At 39.8% G+C, this 19,662-nt stretch overlaps 1 protein-coding gene across 2 annotated transcripts in view; it reads right to left on the bottom strand.

The window, feature by feature from the left end:
- Positions 1-4,876: 4,876 nt before the first annotated feature.
- Positions 4,877-19,662, bottom strand: part of atp6v1h (ATPase H+ transporting V1 subunit H) — a 39,523-nt gene continuing 24,737 nt past the window's right edge. For both annotated transcript variants that reach the window (XM_061921048.1, XM_061921049.1), the window contains 5 exons: positions 16,675-16,853; positions 16,468-16,593; positions 13,223-13,324; positions 13,035-13,148; positions 4,877-5,113 (listed from right to left, as the gene is read on the bottom strand). In XM_061921048.1, the coding sequence (XP_061777032.1) occupies positions 5,044-5,113; positions 13,035-13,148; positions 13,223-13,324; positions 16,468-16,593; positions 16,675-16,853 (591 nt within the window). In that variant the 3' untranslated portion in view covers positions 4,877-5,043. The remainder of the gene's footprint in view (positions 5,114-13,034; positions 13,149-13,222; positions 13,325-16,467; positions 16,594-16,674; positions 16,854-19,662) is intronic.

The following is a 19,662-nucleotide window of genomic DNA, read 5'->3' as shown; positions in this document are numbered from 1 at the left end:
AACCTTTTTGAAACCAAGAGCTACTTCTTGGGTACTGATTAATGCGAAGGGCTACCAGTTTGATACACACTTAAATAAATTGGCAAAAATAGCCAATTTGCTCAATTTACCTTTAATAAATAAATCTACATATATATAAAAATGGGTATTTCTGTCTGTCATTCCGTCGTACATTTTTTTCCTTTTACGGAAGGTTTTTTGTAGAGAATAAATGATGAAAAAACACTCAATTGAACGGTTTAAAAGAGGAGAAAACACGAAAAAAATAAAAATATAATTTTGAAACAGTTTATCTTCAATTTCGACTGTTTAAAATTCAAAATGCAATCGAAAATAAGAAGAGAAAAACTAGCTATTTTGAATCTTTTTGAAAAAATTTAAAAAATATTTCATGGAACATCATTAGTAATTTTTCCTGATTAAGATCAATTTTAGAATTTTGATGACATGTTTTAAATAGGTTCAAATCCAATCTGCACTTTGTTAGAATATATAACAAATTGGACCAAGCTATATTTCTAACAAAGACAAACTATTATTTCTTCTAGATTTTCCAGAACAAAAATTTTGAAAATAAATTCTAAATACTTAGAAATTAAATTTAAATTTGATTCTACAGATTTTATAGATTTAGCAGAATATTTTTTGGGGAATTTTAATCATAATAAGTTTGAAAAAATATTTCACAAATATTCTTTGTCAAAAAAACAGAAGCTAAAATGAAGAATTAAATTAAAATGTATTTATTATTCTTTACAAAAAAAAAATAATTTACTTGAACATTGATTTAAATTGTCAGGAAAGAAGAGGAAGGAATTTAAAAGGTAAAAAGTTATATGTGTTTAAAAAGTCTAAAATCATTTTTAAGGTTGTATTTTTTCTCTAAGAATTGTCTTTCTGAAAGTTATAAGAAGCAAAATAAAAAGAATAAAAAATTATTTATTTAAACAAGTGAAGACCAAGTCTTTAAAATATTTTCTTGGATTTTCAAATTCTATTTGAGTTTTGTCTCTCTTAGAATTAAAAATGTCCAGACCAGCTTGCTAGTAAATAAATACAATTTAAAAAAATAGAGGCAGCTCACTGGTAAGTGCTGCTATTTGAGCTATTTTTAGAACAGGCCAGCGGTTGACCCCTGCACTAGACACTCTGGGCCGGAGTTGGGGAGTGTGGCGTGCCCCTCATTCCCTCCCCGGCAAGCGCGGGCTGCGGGGACTATGGTCTGGTGGCCTGCCATTCTAAATAATTTTTATTTATTTAGTTTTCTTTGAGTGGCGTCACGCGGGTTTCTCTGCCTGTTGGGCGGGTCTGTGTTGGTGACGAGATGCGGTGCCAGCGCAGCCCTCTTGTCTGGGGTGGGTGCTGTGTCTCAGTTGTTTGGACGGTGGGTGGTGTGTTTGTGCGGGTTTGAGTTGGGGGGTGGAGTCTTTTAGTTTGGGGGGACTGGGAAGCTGGCGCTGGCTGGTCTCCATGATCCTGTTGGCGTGGGGTTGAGGGTAGGGGGGGGTGTTTCCCCCCGATGTTGGTGGAAGGGCGTGCACGTGGTGGTTGTCGGGGCTGGCGAACTTGCCGTCTTTGTTCTCGTTTATTGTCGTGTTGGTTGGCTTGTCGGGTGTCGGCCCGGGCCTGCCCTCACATACACACAATTATTCATACATATATATACACACACATACGTAGGCGCACACACACACATACATTGTTAGAATAATTGTTTCTAAATTATCACAAAAAACTTTGTATTAAATTGTGTTCCTGACAAGAAGACACAAGGCTGAAACCAACCAAGAAGAATGCTTGTAAAACTCTACTGGGACTACAAAGCAGACAGATGGCAGGATATGCCCGACTTACGGAGGAACTATTTCTGAAGTATTTTACGAACTCTTTTTGAACTATTTTATGGAACGCTCTTTGAACTATTTTATGGGACTCTCTCTGAACTATTTTATGGAACTCTTTTTGAACTATTTGACAAACTCTCTTCAAACTGATCAGTAACCGAAGGCAATGCTGTTTACGACCCACTTTCTTCAGGAAGCAGCAGTGGGAAGGAGAAGGGAGAAAATCAAATAAAGAAGGAGGAGTACAATCTTTGGGCAGAGCGTGGTGCAGGACTGTACAGAGAGTACAGTGGCCATGTCTCTCCTCAGATCTCAGTCCAAATTTAACTTTGTCTCTGTTTGATTCTTTGACTTTTGTCTTGTTTAATAGATGTCATCAGTGTTTGAACCTGACAACATACATACATGTACATATACATTCCCTGTACAAACATAAATATACACATACATGTACATATACATTCACTGTACAAACATAAATATACACATACATGTACATATACATTCCCTGTACAAACATACATATACACATACATGTACATATACATTCACTGTACAAACAAACATATAAACATACATGTACATATACATTCACTGCACAAACATACATATAAACATACATGTACATATAGATTCCCTGTACAAACATACATATAAACATACATGTACATATACAAGTACAAATGCATACATACACTCATGCATATAATCAGGTTTCATCAAATATATATAAAAGTTGTTGCCCTAGGGTAAACTGCGTAACACATGGCACACTGACAGAGTTTAACCTATTGTTACTATAACAATCTACAAGGTTAATACAGTTCCTGTCTCTTTCTTCCCCCTCCATTTTTCAGCTTTATTTAATATTTCAAGATATCATTACATATATGTATTATTGCATTTGAAACAAAATGTGTATTGTTAATAATAGAAGCAAATTATTCATATTCATTATTAATAGCATTATATTTATTGCTCCATTTGTAGTGCAATAATGTTCACTGTCATTTCTGTGTTATTAATATTTACCTAAGTAACTGCTTCTTTGCTATCACTTTTACCATCATATTTTTATGTATTGTTCTTTTGCTGTCTCTCTGTCTTATCAATCAATGTTTATTTATATAGCCCTAAATCACAAGTGTCTCAAAGGGCTGCACAAGCCACGACAACATCCGCGGTTCAGCGCCCATAAGGTGCAAGGAAAAACTCACAACCCAGTGGGACGTCGATGAGAATGATCTTATCCCCCTCGTCTTCCTTTTTCCCGCTCTTTCTATCCCCGCCAGCTCCGGTCTGGCTGCACCAAACATGAAAATAAATCCATTGAATAAGGTCAAACACAAATAAGGCAACAAGAGAAGTATCCCACACTTCTCTACATCAATAATATGATTCGCCTGAGTAAAAAAAAAAAAAAAGATGATTGCTTTGCTTAGCTGGAATTTGTCCACAATGTCAAATGGGTATACTTGCCAACCCTCCCGGATTTTTCAGAGACGTTATAACTGTAGAATGATCGAGGGCGAGTTCTTGGTTTCTTATGTGGGTTTATTGTTAGGCCGTTTCATTAACCTCCTCCCAGCGCGGTAACAACACACAACAACACACAACAACAGCAGTCACGTTTTCGTCCGCCGTAAACAGCAATGTTGTGACACTCTTAAAACCGGACAACACTGCCATCTACTGTACATGCATATGTGACAACAACATCTACGGCTTTTACAGAGTGCAGTGCACAACTGCGCACACAACAAGGAGACTGAGATGGAAGATTAAAGACTCTAGTGCATTTGATGAAAGCACTTTTGTGCAATGCGGCTGTGTTGGATCCATTGTGGATTGAACTTTCACAGTATCATGTTAGACCCGCTCGACATCCATTGCTTTCCTCCTCTCCAAGGTTCTCATAGTCATCATTGTCACCGACGTCCCACTGGGTGTGAGTTTTCCTTGCCCTTATGTGGGCCTACCGAGGATGTCGTAGTGGTTTGTGTTGTGGCTTGTGCAGCCCTTTGAGACACTAATGATTTAGGGCTATATAAGTAAACATTGATTGATTGATCATCAGAGAGGGTGTTCAGGATGGTTAGAAAAACAGTGACAGAGAATAGAACAAGGATGGACATTTCAACCCTTAACTCAACAATGAGTAGATGAGTGTTATGTGTATATGTGTAAATAAATGAACACTGAAATTGAAGTATTTCTCTTATATATATATATATATATATATATATATATATATATATATATATATATATATATAGATCACGGGTACAAGCGGCCGAAATGAGTTTCCTCCGCCGTGTGGCGGGTCTCTCCCTTAGAGATAGGGTGAGAAGCTCTGCCATCCGGGAGGAACTCAAAGTAAAGCCGCTGCTCCTCCACATGGAGAGGAGCCAGATGAGGTGGTTCGGGCATCTGGTCAGGATGCCACCCGAACGCCTCCCTAGGGAGGTGTTTAGGGCACGTCCAACCGGTAGGAGGCCACGGGGAAGACCCAGGACACGTTGGGAAGACTATGTCTCCCGGCTGGCCTGGGAACGCCTCAGGATCCCCCGGGAAGAGCTAGACGAAGTGGCTGGAGAGAGGGAAGTCTGGGCTTCCCTGCTTAGGCTGTTGCCCCCGCGACCCGACCTCGGATAAGCGGAAGAAGATGGATGGATATATATATATATAGCTAGAATTCACTGAAAGTCAAGTATTTCTTATAAATAAATATATATGAAATACTTGACTTGGAGAATTCTAGGTGTAAATATACTCCTCCCCTCTTAACGACGCCCCGCCCCCAACCACGCCCCCCAAAATCAGAGGTTTCAAGGTTGGCAAGTATGCAAATGAGACACCATACGAGTGTGTCAGTGGTACAGTGTGTGTGTATTACTGTGTCATACAGGTGTGTGTGTGTGTGTTTGTGTGTGTGTGTGCTTTTTATGCAAGACTTCAACTCATTCATCCCAAGTGACAAGTACTCTTGTCGCCATGGTGACAATAAAAAAAAAATGCAGAGAGAGACACCCTAGCACCAGAGATAATCATCTTTATTGAAGGAACACATTCAGTACAGTACAATCTTCCACAAGCAACGAGACTTAAATAACTTTGTACACATCAAGAGGAGGAAGCTAACAACAACAACAACAACACAACTCGGGTGACAGGGGTCATCACATAGCGAGGGGACAGCTCAGCTTCGAGCCCCCACAGCTGGAGCTTGTTGCTGGTCAGTGGACTGCAGCTGCCTCCCCAGATACTCCCTGCGTGGTGAACACAAGTCATCAATACAACTTGACTATGTCCAAGTCCACAAAGTATTTTGTTTTCGCTTTGCAGGCCAGCTAACATTGGCCACGCTAGGAAAAGCTACTTCTATTGCCATCACAAGTTAATGTAGCAGAAAAGACACAAAGATTTCCTCACTGCACTGACAAAACACACTTTGGGAACATGTCAAACATTGTTGGTGGTGGTGCCTGGACGTGCGGGGTGAAGATGCCTCTGTGGGGCTCCAGTCCTCCTGACTTGTCCCCTGCTCGTCCATCCCTCAATTTTAGCCGCATATTAGACACTTAGGGGCTCCAGTCCTCCTGACTTGTCACCTGCTCGCCCATCCCTCAATTTTAGCCGCATATTAGACACTTAGGGGCTCCAGTCCTCCTGACTTGTCCCCTGCTCGCCCATCCCTCAATTTTAGCCGCATATTAGACACTTAGGGGCTCCAGTCCTCCTGACTTGTCCCCTGCTCGTCCATCCCTCAATTTTAGCCGCATATTAGACACTTAGGGGCTCCAGTCCTCCTGACTTGTCCCCTGCTCGTCCATCCCTCAATTTTAGCCGCATATTAGACACTTAGGGGCTCCAGTCCTCCTGACTTGTCCCCTGCTCGTCCATCCCTCAATTTTAGCCGCATATTAGACACTTAGGGGCTCCAGTCCTCCTGACTTGTCCCCTGCTCGTCCATCCCTCAATTTTAGCCGCATATTAGACACTTAGGGGCTCGAGTCCTCCTGACTTGTCCCCTGCTCGTCCATCCCTCAATTTTAGCCGCATATTAGACACTTAGGGGCTCCAGTCCTCCTGACTTGTCCCCTGCTCGTCCATCCCTCAATTTTAGCCGCATATTAGACACTTAGGGGCTCCAGTCCTCCTGACTTGTCCCCTGCTCGTCCATCCCTCAATTTTAGCCGCATATTAGACACTTAGGGGCTCCAGTCCTCCTGACTTGTCCCCTGCTCGTCCATCCCTCAATTTTAGCCGCATATTAGACACTTAGGGGCTCCAGTCCTCCTGACTTGTCCCCTGCTCGTCCATCCCTCAATTTTAGCCGCATATTAGACACTTAGGGTTTGGGGGGCTCGGCATGGTAGGGACGCACCATGGCCTTGATGCCCCCCAATTTTCTTGGCATTATTAGTCCCCACAAGCAGACACACTGTATCTCCCTCCAGCTACAGTACACACATCACTAGGGACTGGAGGTCGGCTGTAAAGGCTGACCTCCTAACTTGAACTACACAGTAGACCCGTCAAAACATGTCAAATATTGTTGTCGACTTCATGTTACATCTTATTTACTAGACCGGGGGTCACCAACCTTTTTGAAACCAGCAGCTACTTCTTGGGTACTGATTAATGCGAAGGGCTACCAGTTTGATACACACTTTAATAAATCGCCAGAAATAGCCAATTTGCTCAGTTTACCTTTAATAAATAAATCTATATATATTAAAAAAATTGTTATTTTTGTCTGCCATTCTGTCGTAAATTTTTTTTTCCTTTTACGGAAGGTTTTTTGTGGCTGGGGAGAGGGAAGTCTGGGTTTCCCTGCTTAGGCTGTTGCCCCCGCGACCCGACCTCGGATAAGCGGAAGATGATGGATGGATGGATGGATGGATGGATGGAAGGTTTTTTGTAGAGAATAAATGATGAAAAAACAAACACTTAATTGGGGGCGGTATAGCTCGGTTGGTAGAGCGGCCGTGCCAGTAACTTGAGGGTTGCAGGTTCGATCCCCGCTTCCGCCATCCTAGTCACTGCCGTTGTGTCCTTGGGCAAGACACTTGACCCACCTGCTCCCAGTGCCACCCACACTGGTTTAAATTGTAAAAATTAGATATTGGGTTTCACTATGTAAAGCGCTTTGAGTCAATAGAGAAAAAGCGCTATATAAATATAATACACTTCACAATACACTAATTGAACTGTTTAAAAGAGGAAAAAATGAAAACTAAATTTTGAAACATCATTTATCTTCAATTTCGACTCTTTAAAATTCAAAATTCAACTGAAAAAAATTAAGAGAAAAACTAGCTATTTTGAATCTTTTTGAAAAAATAAAAACATTTTTTTTATGGAACATCATTGGTAATTTTTCCTGATTAAGATTAATTTCAATGACATGTTTTAAATAGGTTAAAATCCAATCTGCACTTTGTTAGAATATATAACAAATTGGACCAAGCTATATTTCTAACAAAGACAAATCATTATTTCTTCTAGATTTTCCAGTAATTTTTTTAAAAAGAAATTCAAAAGACTTTGAAATAAGATTTAAATTTGATTCTACAGATTTTCCAGATTTCCCAGAATATATTTTTTTAATTTTAATCATAAGTTTGAAGAAATATTTCACAAATATTTTTCGTCGAAAAAACAGAAGCTAAAATGAAGAATTAAATTAAAATGTATCTATTATTATTTACAATAAAAAAAAAAAAATACTTGAACATTGATTTAAATTGTCAGGAAAGAAGAGGAAGGAATTTAAAAGGTAAAAAGGTATATGTGTTTAAAAATCCTAAAATCATTTTAAGGTTGTATTTTTTCTCTAAAATTGTCTTTCTTAAAGTTATATGAAGCAAAGTAAAAAAAAAATGTATGAATAAACAAGTGAAGACCAAGTCTATAAAATATTTTCTTGGATTTTCAAATTCCATTTGAGTTTTGTCTCTTTTAGAATTAAAAATGTCGAGCAAAGCGAGACCAGCTTGCTAGTAAATAAATACAATTTAAAAAATAGAGGCAGCTCACTGGTAAGTGCTGCTATTTGAGCTATTTTTAGAACAGGCCAGCGGGCGACTCATCTGGTCCTTACGGGCGACCTCCTGCCTGTGGGCACCGCGTTGGTGACCCCTGGTCTAGACATACACACAATCGTGCAGATCTACAATATGCTTGTAACTTTTTGTCTTTTTTCCTTAGCGCCCCTTTCATGGTGCTATCCAGGCAGAGGAAGTCAACTTAAATGCCATTATTCTGAAAGGTAACCCCTTCCTGACAGTGACATTTCAACACGTGGCACCACTGCACTCACGTTCGCCACCACGGGAAATATCAAATGACTTCCCGAGACGCGCATACAGACAAAATAAATCCATGGAATATCTTTTCTCTAAGTCATTCTGAGCATGGAGGAGGACTTGCACGTACAAACCCCGTTTCCATATGAGTTGGGAAATTGTGTTAGATGTAAATATAAACAGAATTCAATTATTTGCAAATCCTTTTCAACCCATATTCAGTTGAATATGCTACAAAGACAACATATTTCATGTTCAAACTCATAAAAAAAAATGTTTTTGTGCAAATAATCATTAACTTTAAAATTTGATGCCAGCAAAACGTGACAAAGAAGTTGGGAAAGGTGGCAATAAATACTGATAAAGTTGAGGAATGCTCATCAAACACTTATTTGGAACATCCCACAGGTGTGCAGGCTAATTGGGAACAGGTGGGTGCCATGATTGGGTATAAAAACAGCTTCCCAAAAAATGCTCAGTCTTTCACAAGAAAGGATGGGGCGAGGTACACCCCTTTGTCCACAACTGCGTGAGCAAATAGTCAAACAGTTTAAGAACAACCTTTCTCAAAGTGACATTGCAAGAAATTTAGGGATTTCAACATCTACGCTCCATAATATCATCAAAAGGTTCAGAGAATCTGGAGAAATCACTCCACGTAAGCAGCATGGCCGGAAACCAACATTGAATGACCGTGACCTTCCATCCCTCAGACGGCACTGTATCGAAAACCGACATCAATCTCTAAAGGATATCACCACACGGGCTCAGGAACACTTCAGAAAACCACTGTCACTAAATACAGTTCGTCGCTACATCTGTAAGTGCAAGTTAAAGCTCTACTATGCAAAGCGAAAGCCATTTATCAACAACATCCAGAAATGCCGACGGCTTATCTGGGCCCGAGATCATCTAAGAAGGACTCATGCAAAATGGAAAAGTGTTCTGTGGTCTGACGAGTCCATATTTCAAATTGTTTTTGGAAATATTCGACATCGTGTCATCCGGACCAAAGGGGAAGCGAACCATCCAGACTGTTATCAATGCAAAGTTCAAAAGCCAGCATGTGTGATGGTATGGGGGTGCATTAGTGCCCAAGGCATGGGTAACTTACACATCTGTGAAGGCACCATTAATGCTGAAAGGTACATACAGGTTTTGGAACAACATATGCTGCCATCTAAGCGCCGTCTTTTTTATGGACACCCCTGCTTATTTCAGCAAGACAATGCCAAGCCACGTTCAGCACGTGTTTCAACAGCGTGGCTTCATTAAAAAAAAAGAGTGTGGGTACTTTCCTGACCCGCCTGCAGTCCAGACCTGTCTCCCATGGAAAATGTGTGGCGCATTATGAAGCGTAAAATACGACAGCGGAGACCCCGGACTGTTGAACAACTGAAGCTCTACATAAAACAAGAATGGGAAAGAATTCCACTTTCAAAGCTTCAACAATTAGTTTCCTCAGTTCCCAAACGTTTATTGAGTGTTGCTAAAAGAAAAGGTGATGTAACACAGTGGTGAACATGCCCTTTCCCAACTACTTTGGCATGTGTTGCAGCCATGAAATACTAAGTTGATTATTATTTGCAAACAAAAAAAAAGTTTATCAGTTTGAACATGAAATATGTTGTCTTTGTAGCATATTCAACTGAATATGGGTTGAAAAGGATTTACAAATCATTGTATTCTGTTTATATTTACATCTAACACAATTTCCCAACTCATATGGAAACGGGGTTTGTAGACAGTGACACACATTCACAAGTGTCAACATTGCAGGCGCAGAATGGAAATATGGAAAAAGGGAAGAGACAAGATGAGCGACATACAAAAAGGTAGAAGGTTGAATAACATCAGTGTGCTGTTGTCATGACAGCAGAGGATTTCGCTCACTCTTAACAATCTCCACCTCTCCAAAATAAAGGACGGCCCCTCCTGCTATCTTTCTACCATTCATGGGCACCTTGGTTTGCATGTGGGCGGCAAATAATGTGCTTCACCTTGAAAACACGGAGATGAGGAAGCAGCGAGGAGAAGGCGGGTCTCAAGTGTTCCAGCAGTGAGCCTCTTGACCGCCTTCAGCCCCCAAAAAACATCAGCGCTGGAATCAAGTCCAATGTGCCCAAACCCAAAATTTGCATCTCCTTTTTAGTTTTATACATCCGTCCAACCAATAACTACCGCTTGTGCCTTTTGGGGTCGTGGGGGGTGGGGTGGGGTGGGGGGGTGGGGGGGGGCCTATGGAACCTATCACAGCTGCATTTGGGCGGAAGGCGGGGTACACCCTGGACAAGTCGCCACCTCATCGCAGGGCCAACACAGATAGACAGACAACATTCACACACTAGGGCCAATTTAGTGTTGCCAATCAACCTATCCCCAGGTGCATGTCTTTGGAGGTGGGAGGGGCCTATCCCCAGGTGCATATCTTTGGAGGTGGGAGGGGCCTATCCCCAGGTACATGTGTTTGGAAGTGGGAGGGGCCTATTCCCAGTGCATGTCTTTGGAGGTGGGAGGGGCCTATCCCCAGGTACATGTGTTTGGAAGTGGGAGGGGCCTATCCCCAAGTGCATGTCTTACCGAGTAGTTACAGGATCATACATTGGTCATATTCAAAGTTCTCATGTGTCCAGGGACATCATTTTTTTTTTAAACACAAAAGAATATGTTGCAATGCCAAAAAATATCGACGTAATCATAGTAGTATCGACTAGATAGGCTCCTGTACTTGTTATCATTACAGTGGATGTCAGGTGTAGATCCACCAATGGCGTTTGTTTACATTGTGACGCCGGTGAGCTACAGTGTGTAGTGAGGCATGTTCAGCTATTCCTCGTCCTGCAGTATTTGTAAGAAACTTACTTTATTTTTTCACAATTAGTGATTAAGAAGGAGCTACAACACTGCAGGCAGACTGCGGCTGAACTTTAGCCGCAAGCTAGCTAGCCATGTCTTAAAGCAGCTCTGAGGGTGTTTCAGTGTTAGAACTTCACCTTTATCTTTACTTTTAAAGCCGAAATGCGTCCATTCTCCCTTTTCTGTCTACGCACCGTGTCTGCTTGTAAGTACTCTGTGATTGTGCGCTGCCGAACATGCTCCTCTGCTCGTAAACCAGCAGTGGGGGACCGGTACTTTTCAGATGCGGTATACCGTATTTCCTTGAATTGCCGCCGGGGCGCTAATTAATTTAAAACCTCTTCTCACTCCAGCGTTTACCAAAGGCATACGGTAAATTTAGGCCTACGCTTATAAATTTGAGTGTGATGTAAGGATACCATCATGAAAAGCACATTTAATAAAAAAAACATTATTATGGTCTTACTTTTACTTATAAATGAAGTCCATGCGCAGCTCCTTCTGATCAAAAGCATCGATAACTTGTTTATAAAAGTCTTCCTTATCTTTCTTCAAATTTAAAAGTCTCTCTGTCTCGATGGAGATATTCCTTTATTACCTCCTGCTTCGATTGAATGTCCAGTTTAGAAAACTGTTTTGTTCTAGATATGTAATCCTCCATGTTAAAAGTGCAAGCGAGATGAAAAAATAAACGATCGCTGCTCACTCTTGCTGCTTGTTGTCACTTCTTCTGCAGCCAAGTAGTCGCAAGAAGGATCACTAGCGCCCTCTACCACCAGGAGGCGGGAGTCATCATTTAATGACTATTATTTGACACACACAGCTACGGTATATTAATAAAACATAGCTGCTTACTGTTTTTTTTTAAGGATATTCATAGCTTGGACCTTAAATCTTACTGAATATATCTTAATATTCTTCCCTTTATGCGATTTGAAATGATTGAAATCAGCCTCCTCCATTTTGAAAATGATGACAGATGAAGTGTCACTCGTGACGTGACGAGTTTGACCCGGTGGAAATTCTGGGCATATGCTAATTATTTGGCGAAACGAGTTTGACCCGGCGGAAATTCTAGACATGCGCTAATAAAAATAATATTTTGCTAAACAAGTTTGACCCGGCGTTAATCCTGAGCCGGCGGTAATGCTAAGCATGCGCTAATTATTTTGCGAAACGAGTTTGAGCTGGTAGTAATTCTAGGCAGGCGCATACTATATACCCGGCGGCAATTCAAGGAAATACGGTAGTACTGAATATGATTAATTCGTATCGCGGTACTATACTAATACTGGTATACCGTACAACCCTAGGTGGGGATTAGGAATGGAAAAAACACAAAACCAACAGAAGAATCAGAACATGAAGATGTTGAATGGGGTGGAGACAGAAAGATGAGTCTCTCGTCTTTGGTTAAAGTACTCTTCTTGGAAATGAGACACAACCACCACAAATATTGAAATGAACGCAATTAAATCCAGCATTTTCTTCACGAGCTGCTCTTGTGTCAGGCTGACGGCTCTTAAAGCTGCAACATGTATTCAGGCTTGTTGTTTCAGTGCGCAGTATGAAGAGATGATCGCTGAGATGAGGAAACATTACAATCGTGTTGCCCGGGGAGCTCAGAGGGTCTTAGAACACGGTAGTAAAACAGAGCCAAAATAAACAAGCTAGGTTTATGGACTATTTGAGTGGCACAAAACAAATAGTGGCTGAGCAGAGGTCTGGTTAACAGACAGCTATTTTCACATTTTGTATTCTGTGAATAACCACCGCCTGTATATTCTCTGACAGTGGTCTGCATTTTAGAGTGCATGAATATCAAAAAGGTCCAAGAGCCCATTAAAGGTCTTACAGATGCTTTCAATTATTTGATGACTAAAAGATATTTTCAGGGCTGCGTAAAAGCTGTCCTGAACTTTGCGCTCAGTTTAATTCCACAGACTTCCGCTGCTTCTGGGTCACTTACAACTTCAGCAGGGGTGCAACTAGAAGGAAGACAGAAACGTCAAGGTGTTCCTACCAGTTGTGGACCATGAGCTTCTGCACGGCCAGCAGGGCGTTGTAGCGCACCAGCTGGTCCTCGTGGTGCATGTGGTTCATCACCAGCTGCTTCCCGCCCAGCTGCTCAATCACCCTGATGGGGCGAAATAGAAATGACATGAGGATATGTTGTTGGTTGAAGACGGGAAGTAATGCTGGTGGTTTTACCGTTTGCCACGCGGGTAGTGCCGCACGTACTCGCCCACGTCGTGAGAAGCCACCGCTATGACTTGAGGATCGTCGGACACCTCCAGGAGCCTGGTTAGGATCCTGAAGGGGGAAATTTCCTACATTTTTAGCATATGTCAAACATCTTTTGAGCGATTATAACAATAAAGATCAGACATATATTGATTAGGGATGCAAAATTCAAAGTTGGAAACTTTCCATGGGAATTAATGGGAATAAACATTGAATGCAACATGCTAGATCTTGCAGCATGATTATTAGCTAAAACAACCAGATTTAATGCAAATTCAGTAGAATTTCAACCCTGCATTGTGCATTCCTACATCACATGTGCAGTGCAGTCTTCCATCACATGCCCAGATAATTCCCAGCATGCTATACACTACAGCAGTGGTTGTCAAATGGGGGTACTTGAAGGTATGCCAAGGGCTATGTGAGATTTTTTTATTTATTTATTCTAAAAATAGCAACAATTCAAAAATCCTTTATTAATATATTTATTGAATAATACTCATATATTCATACAAAATATGAATGTAAGTTCATAAACTGTGAAAAGAAATGCAACAATGCAATATTCAGTGTTGACAGCTAGATAATTTGTGGACATGTTCCATAAATATTGATGTTAAAGATTTCTGTTTTTGAGAAGAAATGTTTAGAATGAAGTTGATGAATCCAGATGGATCTCTATTACAATCCCCAAAGAGGGCACTTTAAAAACTTGTTGAAAAATAAAAAAGAGGTTCAATTATAAATAAAGCTTTCTACACATAGAAGTAATCATCAACTTAAAGTTATTTTTATATCTTTTTTTCCTAATAGTTCAAGAAATACCACTACATATGAGCAATATTTTGCACTGTTATACAATTTAATAAATCAGAAACTGATGACATAGTGCTGTATTTTACTTCTTTATCTCTTTTTTTCAACCAAAAAAGCTTTGCTCTGATTAGGGGGTACTTGAATTAAAAAAAATGTTGACAGGGGGTACATCACTGAAAAAAGGTTGAGAACCACTGCACTACAGCATATATATATATATATATATATATATATATATATATATATATATATATATATATATATATATATATATATATATATATATATATATATATATATATATATATATATAGGCCGTGCGCAACCCGAGGGTCACTGGTTCAATCCCCACCTAGTACCAATACATACATATACATACAAATATATATATATATATATATATATATATATACATAAATACATAAACATATATACATATATATATATATATATATATATACACATATATATATGTATAGTATATATATGTATAGTCTTTAAATGTTAGAAGGGCACCAAGGCAAACATTATTTTCTTTCAAAGTTTGTGTATATATATATATATATATATATATATATATATATATATATATATATATATATATATATATATATATATATATATATATATATATATATATATGTATATAAGGCAAACATTATTTTCCTTCAAAGTGTATATATATATATATATATATATATATATAGTAAATGTACACTTAATACCCGGGGATACCAGTTCAGTTGGTTGTGGAACGCAGCTCGTACCTAGGAAGTTAATTGGAATTGGTGCTTGCTCCACTCACCCACCCCCCGAATCTTTTTAACATGTTACATGCCTTTTAAAAATACCAAAATAACTTTTAGATAATTATACAATAGAATGTTATACACAGGCCTCAACTTTTTACTTTTTAAGGTCCAGGCAGATGTAGTCTTAAAGGGGGGTCATTTTTTAGGGCACCGAGACATGTTAGAAGGGCACCAAGGCAAACATTATTTTCTTTCAAAGTTTATATATATATATATATATACACAATTACATATACATTAAACCTTATGAAACACTATCTTTTTTTACAGTCATTTTGATAGAGTGTAGCACTAAATGTGCAGGATTACGCCAAATATGTAAAAAACAAGACTTTTCCTCTATGAGCCAAGTAAGAAACCATTGAATCTTGGTGAGGATCTGGATAAATGTGTCACCTAGGAATCATCTTTCTGAACCAGGCAGTAGTCTTGGGAAACACAAACCGCTCTCCCGAGTGACATTTTAGTGGTATATTGTCACAAAAGCAGTGTCAAAACGACACAAAGACTTTTGTAACAGGATGTGTTCCAATAGCGACTAAACTAATGTGTACTTTCTTCCACTGTAATAAAGATACCGTATTTCCTTGAATTGCCGCCGGGTATATAGTATGCGCCTGCCTAGAATTACTGCCAGGTCAAACTCGTTTCGCAAAATAATTAGCGCATGCTTAGCATTACTGTCGGCTCAGGATTAACGCCGGGTCAAACTCGTTTCGCTAAATATTATTTTTATTAGCGCATGTCTAGAATTTCTGCCGGGGCAAACTCGTTTCGCCAAATAATTAGCATATGCTTAGAATTTCCACCGGGTCAAACTCGTCAAGTCACGAGTGACACTTCACCTGTTATCATTTTCAAAATGGAGGAGGCTGATTTCAATCATTTGAAATCGCATAAAGGGAAGAAGATTAAAAGCTATTCAGTAGAATTTAAGGTCCAAGCTATTAAATATGCTGAAAAGAACAGTAAGCAGCTATGTTTTATTAATATACTGTCCCTGCTTGTGTCAAATATGAGTCATTAAATGACTCCCGCCTCCTGGTGGTAGAGGGCGCTAGTGATCCTACTCGGCTGCAGAAGAAGTGTCAACAAGCAGCAAGAGTTAGCAGCGATATTTTTTCCTCTCGCTTGCACTTTTAGCATGGAGGATTACATACCTAAAATAAAACAGTTTTCTAAACTGGACTTTCAATCGAAGCAGGAGGTAATAAAGGAAGATCTCCATCGAGACAGAGAGACTTTTAAAACTGAAGAAAGATAAGGAAGACTTCTATAAACAAGTTATTGATGCTTTTGATCAGAAGGAGCTGCGCATGGACTTCATTTATAAGTAAAGGTAAGACCATAATAATGTTTTTTTTTTATTAAATGTGCTTTTCATGATGGTATCCTTACATCGCACTCAAATTTATAAGCGCAGGCCTAAATTTACCTAATGCCTTTGGTAAACGCCGGAGTGAGAAGAAGTTTTAAATTAATTAGCGCCCCCGGCGGCAATTTAAGGAAATACGGTAGATTAAACTAATGTGTACTTTCTTCTACTGTAATAAAGATAGATTAGGAGAGTCTGCTTCTTCTTACTTGAGGAGCTCATAGTTTTTCTCATTAAGGCGGACAGCGTTCTCCCGCCAGAACTTCTCAGACTTGTGCACGGGGCTCCATTCCAGGCGGCCCGACTTGAGCTCAGAGCTGTACTCGTCAAACGAGCTAAAGAAAAAGAAAAAAGTTGACATATTTAGGTGTTACCTGCTGCACACGTCCATAAACAAGGAAGTATTTGAGAGGCACCTGAGATCCTGCACGCTTTCTCCCAGCTTCTCCAGCAGGAACTTAATGTCCTCCGTGATGTCCTCGTCGTCGTACTTCTGCTGCTCCAGGTTCTCCAGCTGCTTCAGCACTTTGCATTGAATCATAGCCAGAGCGTACTCCTGGCGAGTTTCCCTCTCTGATGACTTCTCCAGGACATTCTAGCGGGGAAGAAAACAAGTGTTGGCAATGAGCACCTCTGCAATTCTGCATCCTTAGTAAAATCCTAGTAAAACATGAAGTAGACGTCATTTACAGAATTCACCATTAAGATAGTAGCAGTGTTTCTGGGGTGATGCTAAATGAAAGTGGTTGGAGCAGACGGACATAAGGAACTCTAATGAAAGCCCCTCTGCCGAGCAAACACACAAAGACAGCGTAGCAGAATGAAAATTGTATCCCCGCCACACTGCCATTGTGTGCTTGTTCAAGGACTTGCAGATGGCAGGACTGCTCGTCCCGCCAGCACAATCGCCAACTAATGAGGCCTTTTGGGAGAAACAGCAAATCCCATCTCCCTTGGAATAAACTTCTTTAAAATAACAACTATTTTTCAATTCGTATGGGGGAACTGCACTTTTTTGGGGACTTTTGCCTATCGTTCATACGACAAGAAGATAAAAGTTAGTTTTTTTTTCACATTCTAACATATAGAAATCGTCTCGTTGTTGGTAGTTAGCAATGAAGCTAATGGGAGAAATCAACTCTATTGCTTAATCACTTTGAAAATGCATTTGAAAAATGTCAAAATTTCTTCATTTATAAAAGGGACAAGCGGTAGAAAATGGATGGATGTTCCATGACCTGTATAATAACCAAGCTGTTTCCATATGAGTTGGGAAATTGTGTTAGATGTAAATATAAACAGAATACAATGATTTGCAAATCACTTTCAACCCATATTCAGTTGAATATGCTACAAAGACAACATATTTGATGTTCAAACTGATAAACTTTTTTTTTTTTTGCAAATAATAATTAACTTAGAATTTCATGGCTGCAACACGTGCCCAAGTAGTTGGGAAAGGGCATGTTCACCACTGTGTTACATCACCTTTTCTTTTAACAACACTCAATAAACGTTTGGGAACTGAGGAAACTAATTGTTGAAGCTTTGAAAGTGGAATTCTTTCCCATTCTTGTTTTATGTAGAGCTTCAGTCCTTCAACAGTCCGGGGTCTCAGCTGTCGTATTTTGCGCTTCATAATGTGCCACACATTTTCCATGGGAGACAGGTCTGGACTGCAGGCGCTCTTTTTTTACGAAGCCACGCTGTTGTAACACATGCTGAATGTGGCTTGGCATTGTTTTGCTGAAATAAGCAGGGGCGTCCATGAAAAAGACGGCGATTAAATGGCAACAAATGTTGTTCCAAAACCTGTGTGTACCTTTCAGCATTAATGGTGCCTTCACAGATGTGTAAGTTACCCATGCCTTGGGCACTAATGCACCCCCATACCATCACAGATGCTGGCTTTTGAACTTTGCGATGATAACAGTCTGGATGGTTCGCTTCCCCTTTGGTCCGGATGACACAATGTCGAATATTTCCAAAAACAATTTGAAATGTGGACTCGTCAGATCACAGAACACTTTTCCACTTTGCATCAGTCCATCTTAGCTGATCTTGGGCCCAGAGAAGCCGGCGGGGTTTCTGGATGTTTTTGATAAATGGCTTTTGCTTTTCATAGTAGAGCTTTAACTTGCACTTACAGATGTAGCGACGAACTGTATTTAGTGACAGTGGTTTTCTGAAGTGTTCCTGAGCCCATGTGGTGATATCCTTTAGAGATTGATGTCGGTTTTTGACACAGTGCCGTCTGAAGGATCGAAGGTCACGGTTGTTCAATGTTGGTTTCCGGCCATGCCGCTTACGTGGAGTGATTTCTCCAGATTCTCGGAACCTTTTGATTCTATTTTGGACCGTTGATGTTGAAATCCCTAAATTTCTTTCAATTGCACTTTGAGAAACGTTGTTCTTAAACTGTTTGACTATTTGCTCACTCAGTTGTGGACAAAGGGGTGTACCTCGCCCCATCTTTTCTTGTGAAAGGCCGAGAATTTTTGGGGAAGCTGTTTTTATACCCAATCATGGCACCCACCTGTTCCCAATTAGCCTGCACACCTGTGGGATGTTCCAAATAAGTGTTTGATGAGCATTCCTCAACTTTATCAGTATTTATTGCCACCTTTCCCAACTTCTTTGTCACGTGTTGCTAGCAATCAATTTCTAAAGTTAATGATTATTTGCACAACAAAAAAGTTTATAAGTTTGAACATCAAATAAGTTGTCTTTGTAGCATATTCAATTGAATATGGCTTGAAAATGATTTGCAAGTCATTGTATTCTGTTTATATTTACATCTAACACAATTCCCCAACTCATATGGAAACGGGGTTTGTAAGAGTGAACACAAAGGGACTCTTTTTCTCTCTTAGTAACACATCGGCATGCTTCAGTATGAGCCGTAAAAGCTAACTACGGCAAGAGATAAGCTAGCTTCTACGTTAGAACGAAACACATTTAAGTTTGTAATGCAAAACACTGTGATACAATACCAAACGTACTGACTGAAAAATATGAATTATTATATTACAATATCTGTAAAGTATTATTTCTTGTGTTTGACAAAACTAACCAGACAGCGTATGTACTGAAGTTTAATAAACATGCATGACTTGCCGCATGTAGCATGTACAATACTAAAGTGTGACTCACTCCATGACACGCTGTGCGCGTGGTGCAACTGGCAGGTAGTGGTTTTACGGTGTATTTGGGTAAGCACTCCATTTATGTCGAGATAGGATGGGTCAAGTTTCACATCTACAGCGCAAAGTCACTTTCAGCTCACTCTCTTGGCCTAAGTCTGCTCCAAAGTCTAACCCTTCCTTTGTATTTGCTTCTATAAGCTGCAGTCATCCTCATTTCTCCAAAAATATTCACCTTTGTTGTGCATTAACCAAGTCTGC

The sequence above is a fragment of the Nerophis ophidion genome, linkage group LG14, assembly GCF_033978795.1.
Source record: "Nerophis ophidion isolate RoL-2023_Sa linkage group LG14, RoL_Noph_v1.0, whole genome shotgun sequence".
NCBI lineage: Eukaryota > Metazoa > Chordata > Actinopteri > Syngnathiformes > Syngnathidae > Nerophis > Nerophis ophidion.
The sequence above is the reverse complement of the archived record's forward strand: the minus strand, read 5'-3'. Positions and strand labels throughout refer to the sequence as shown.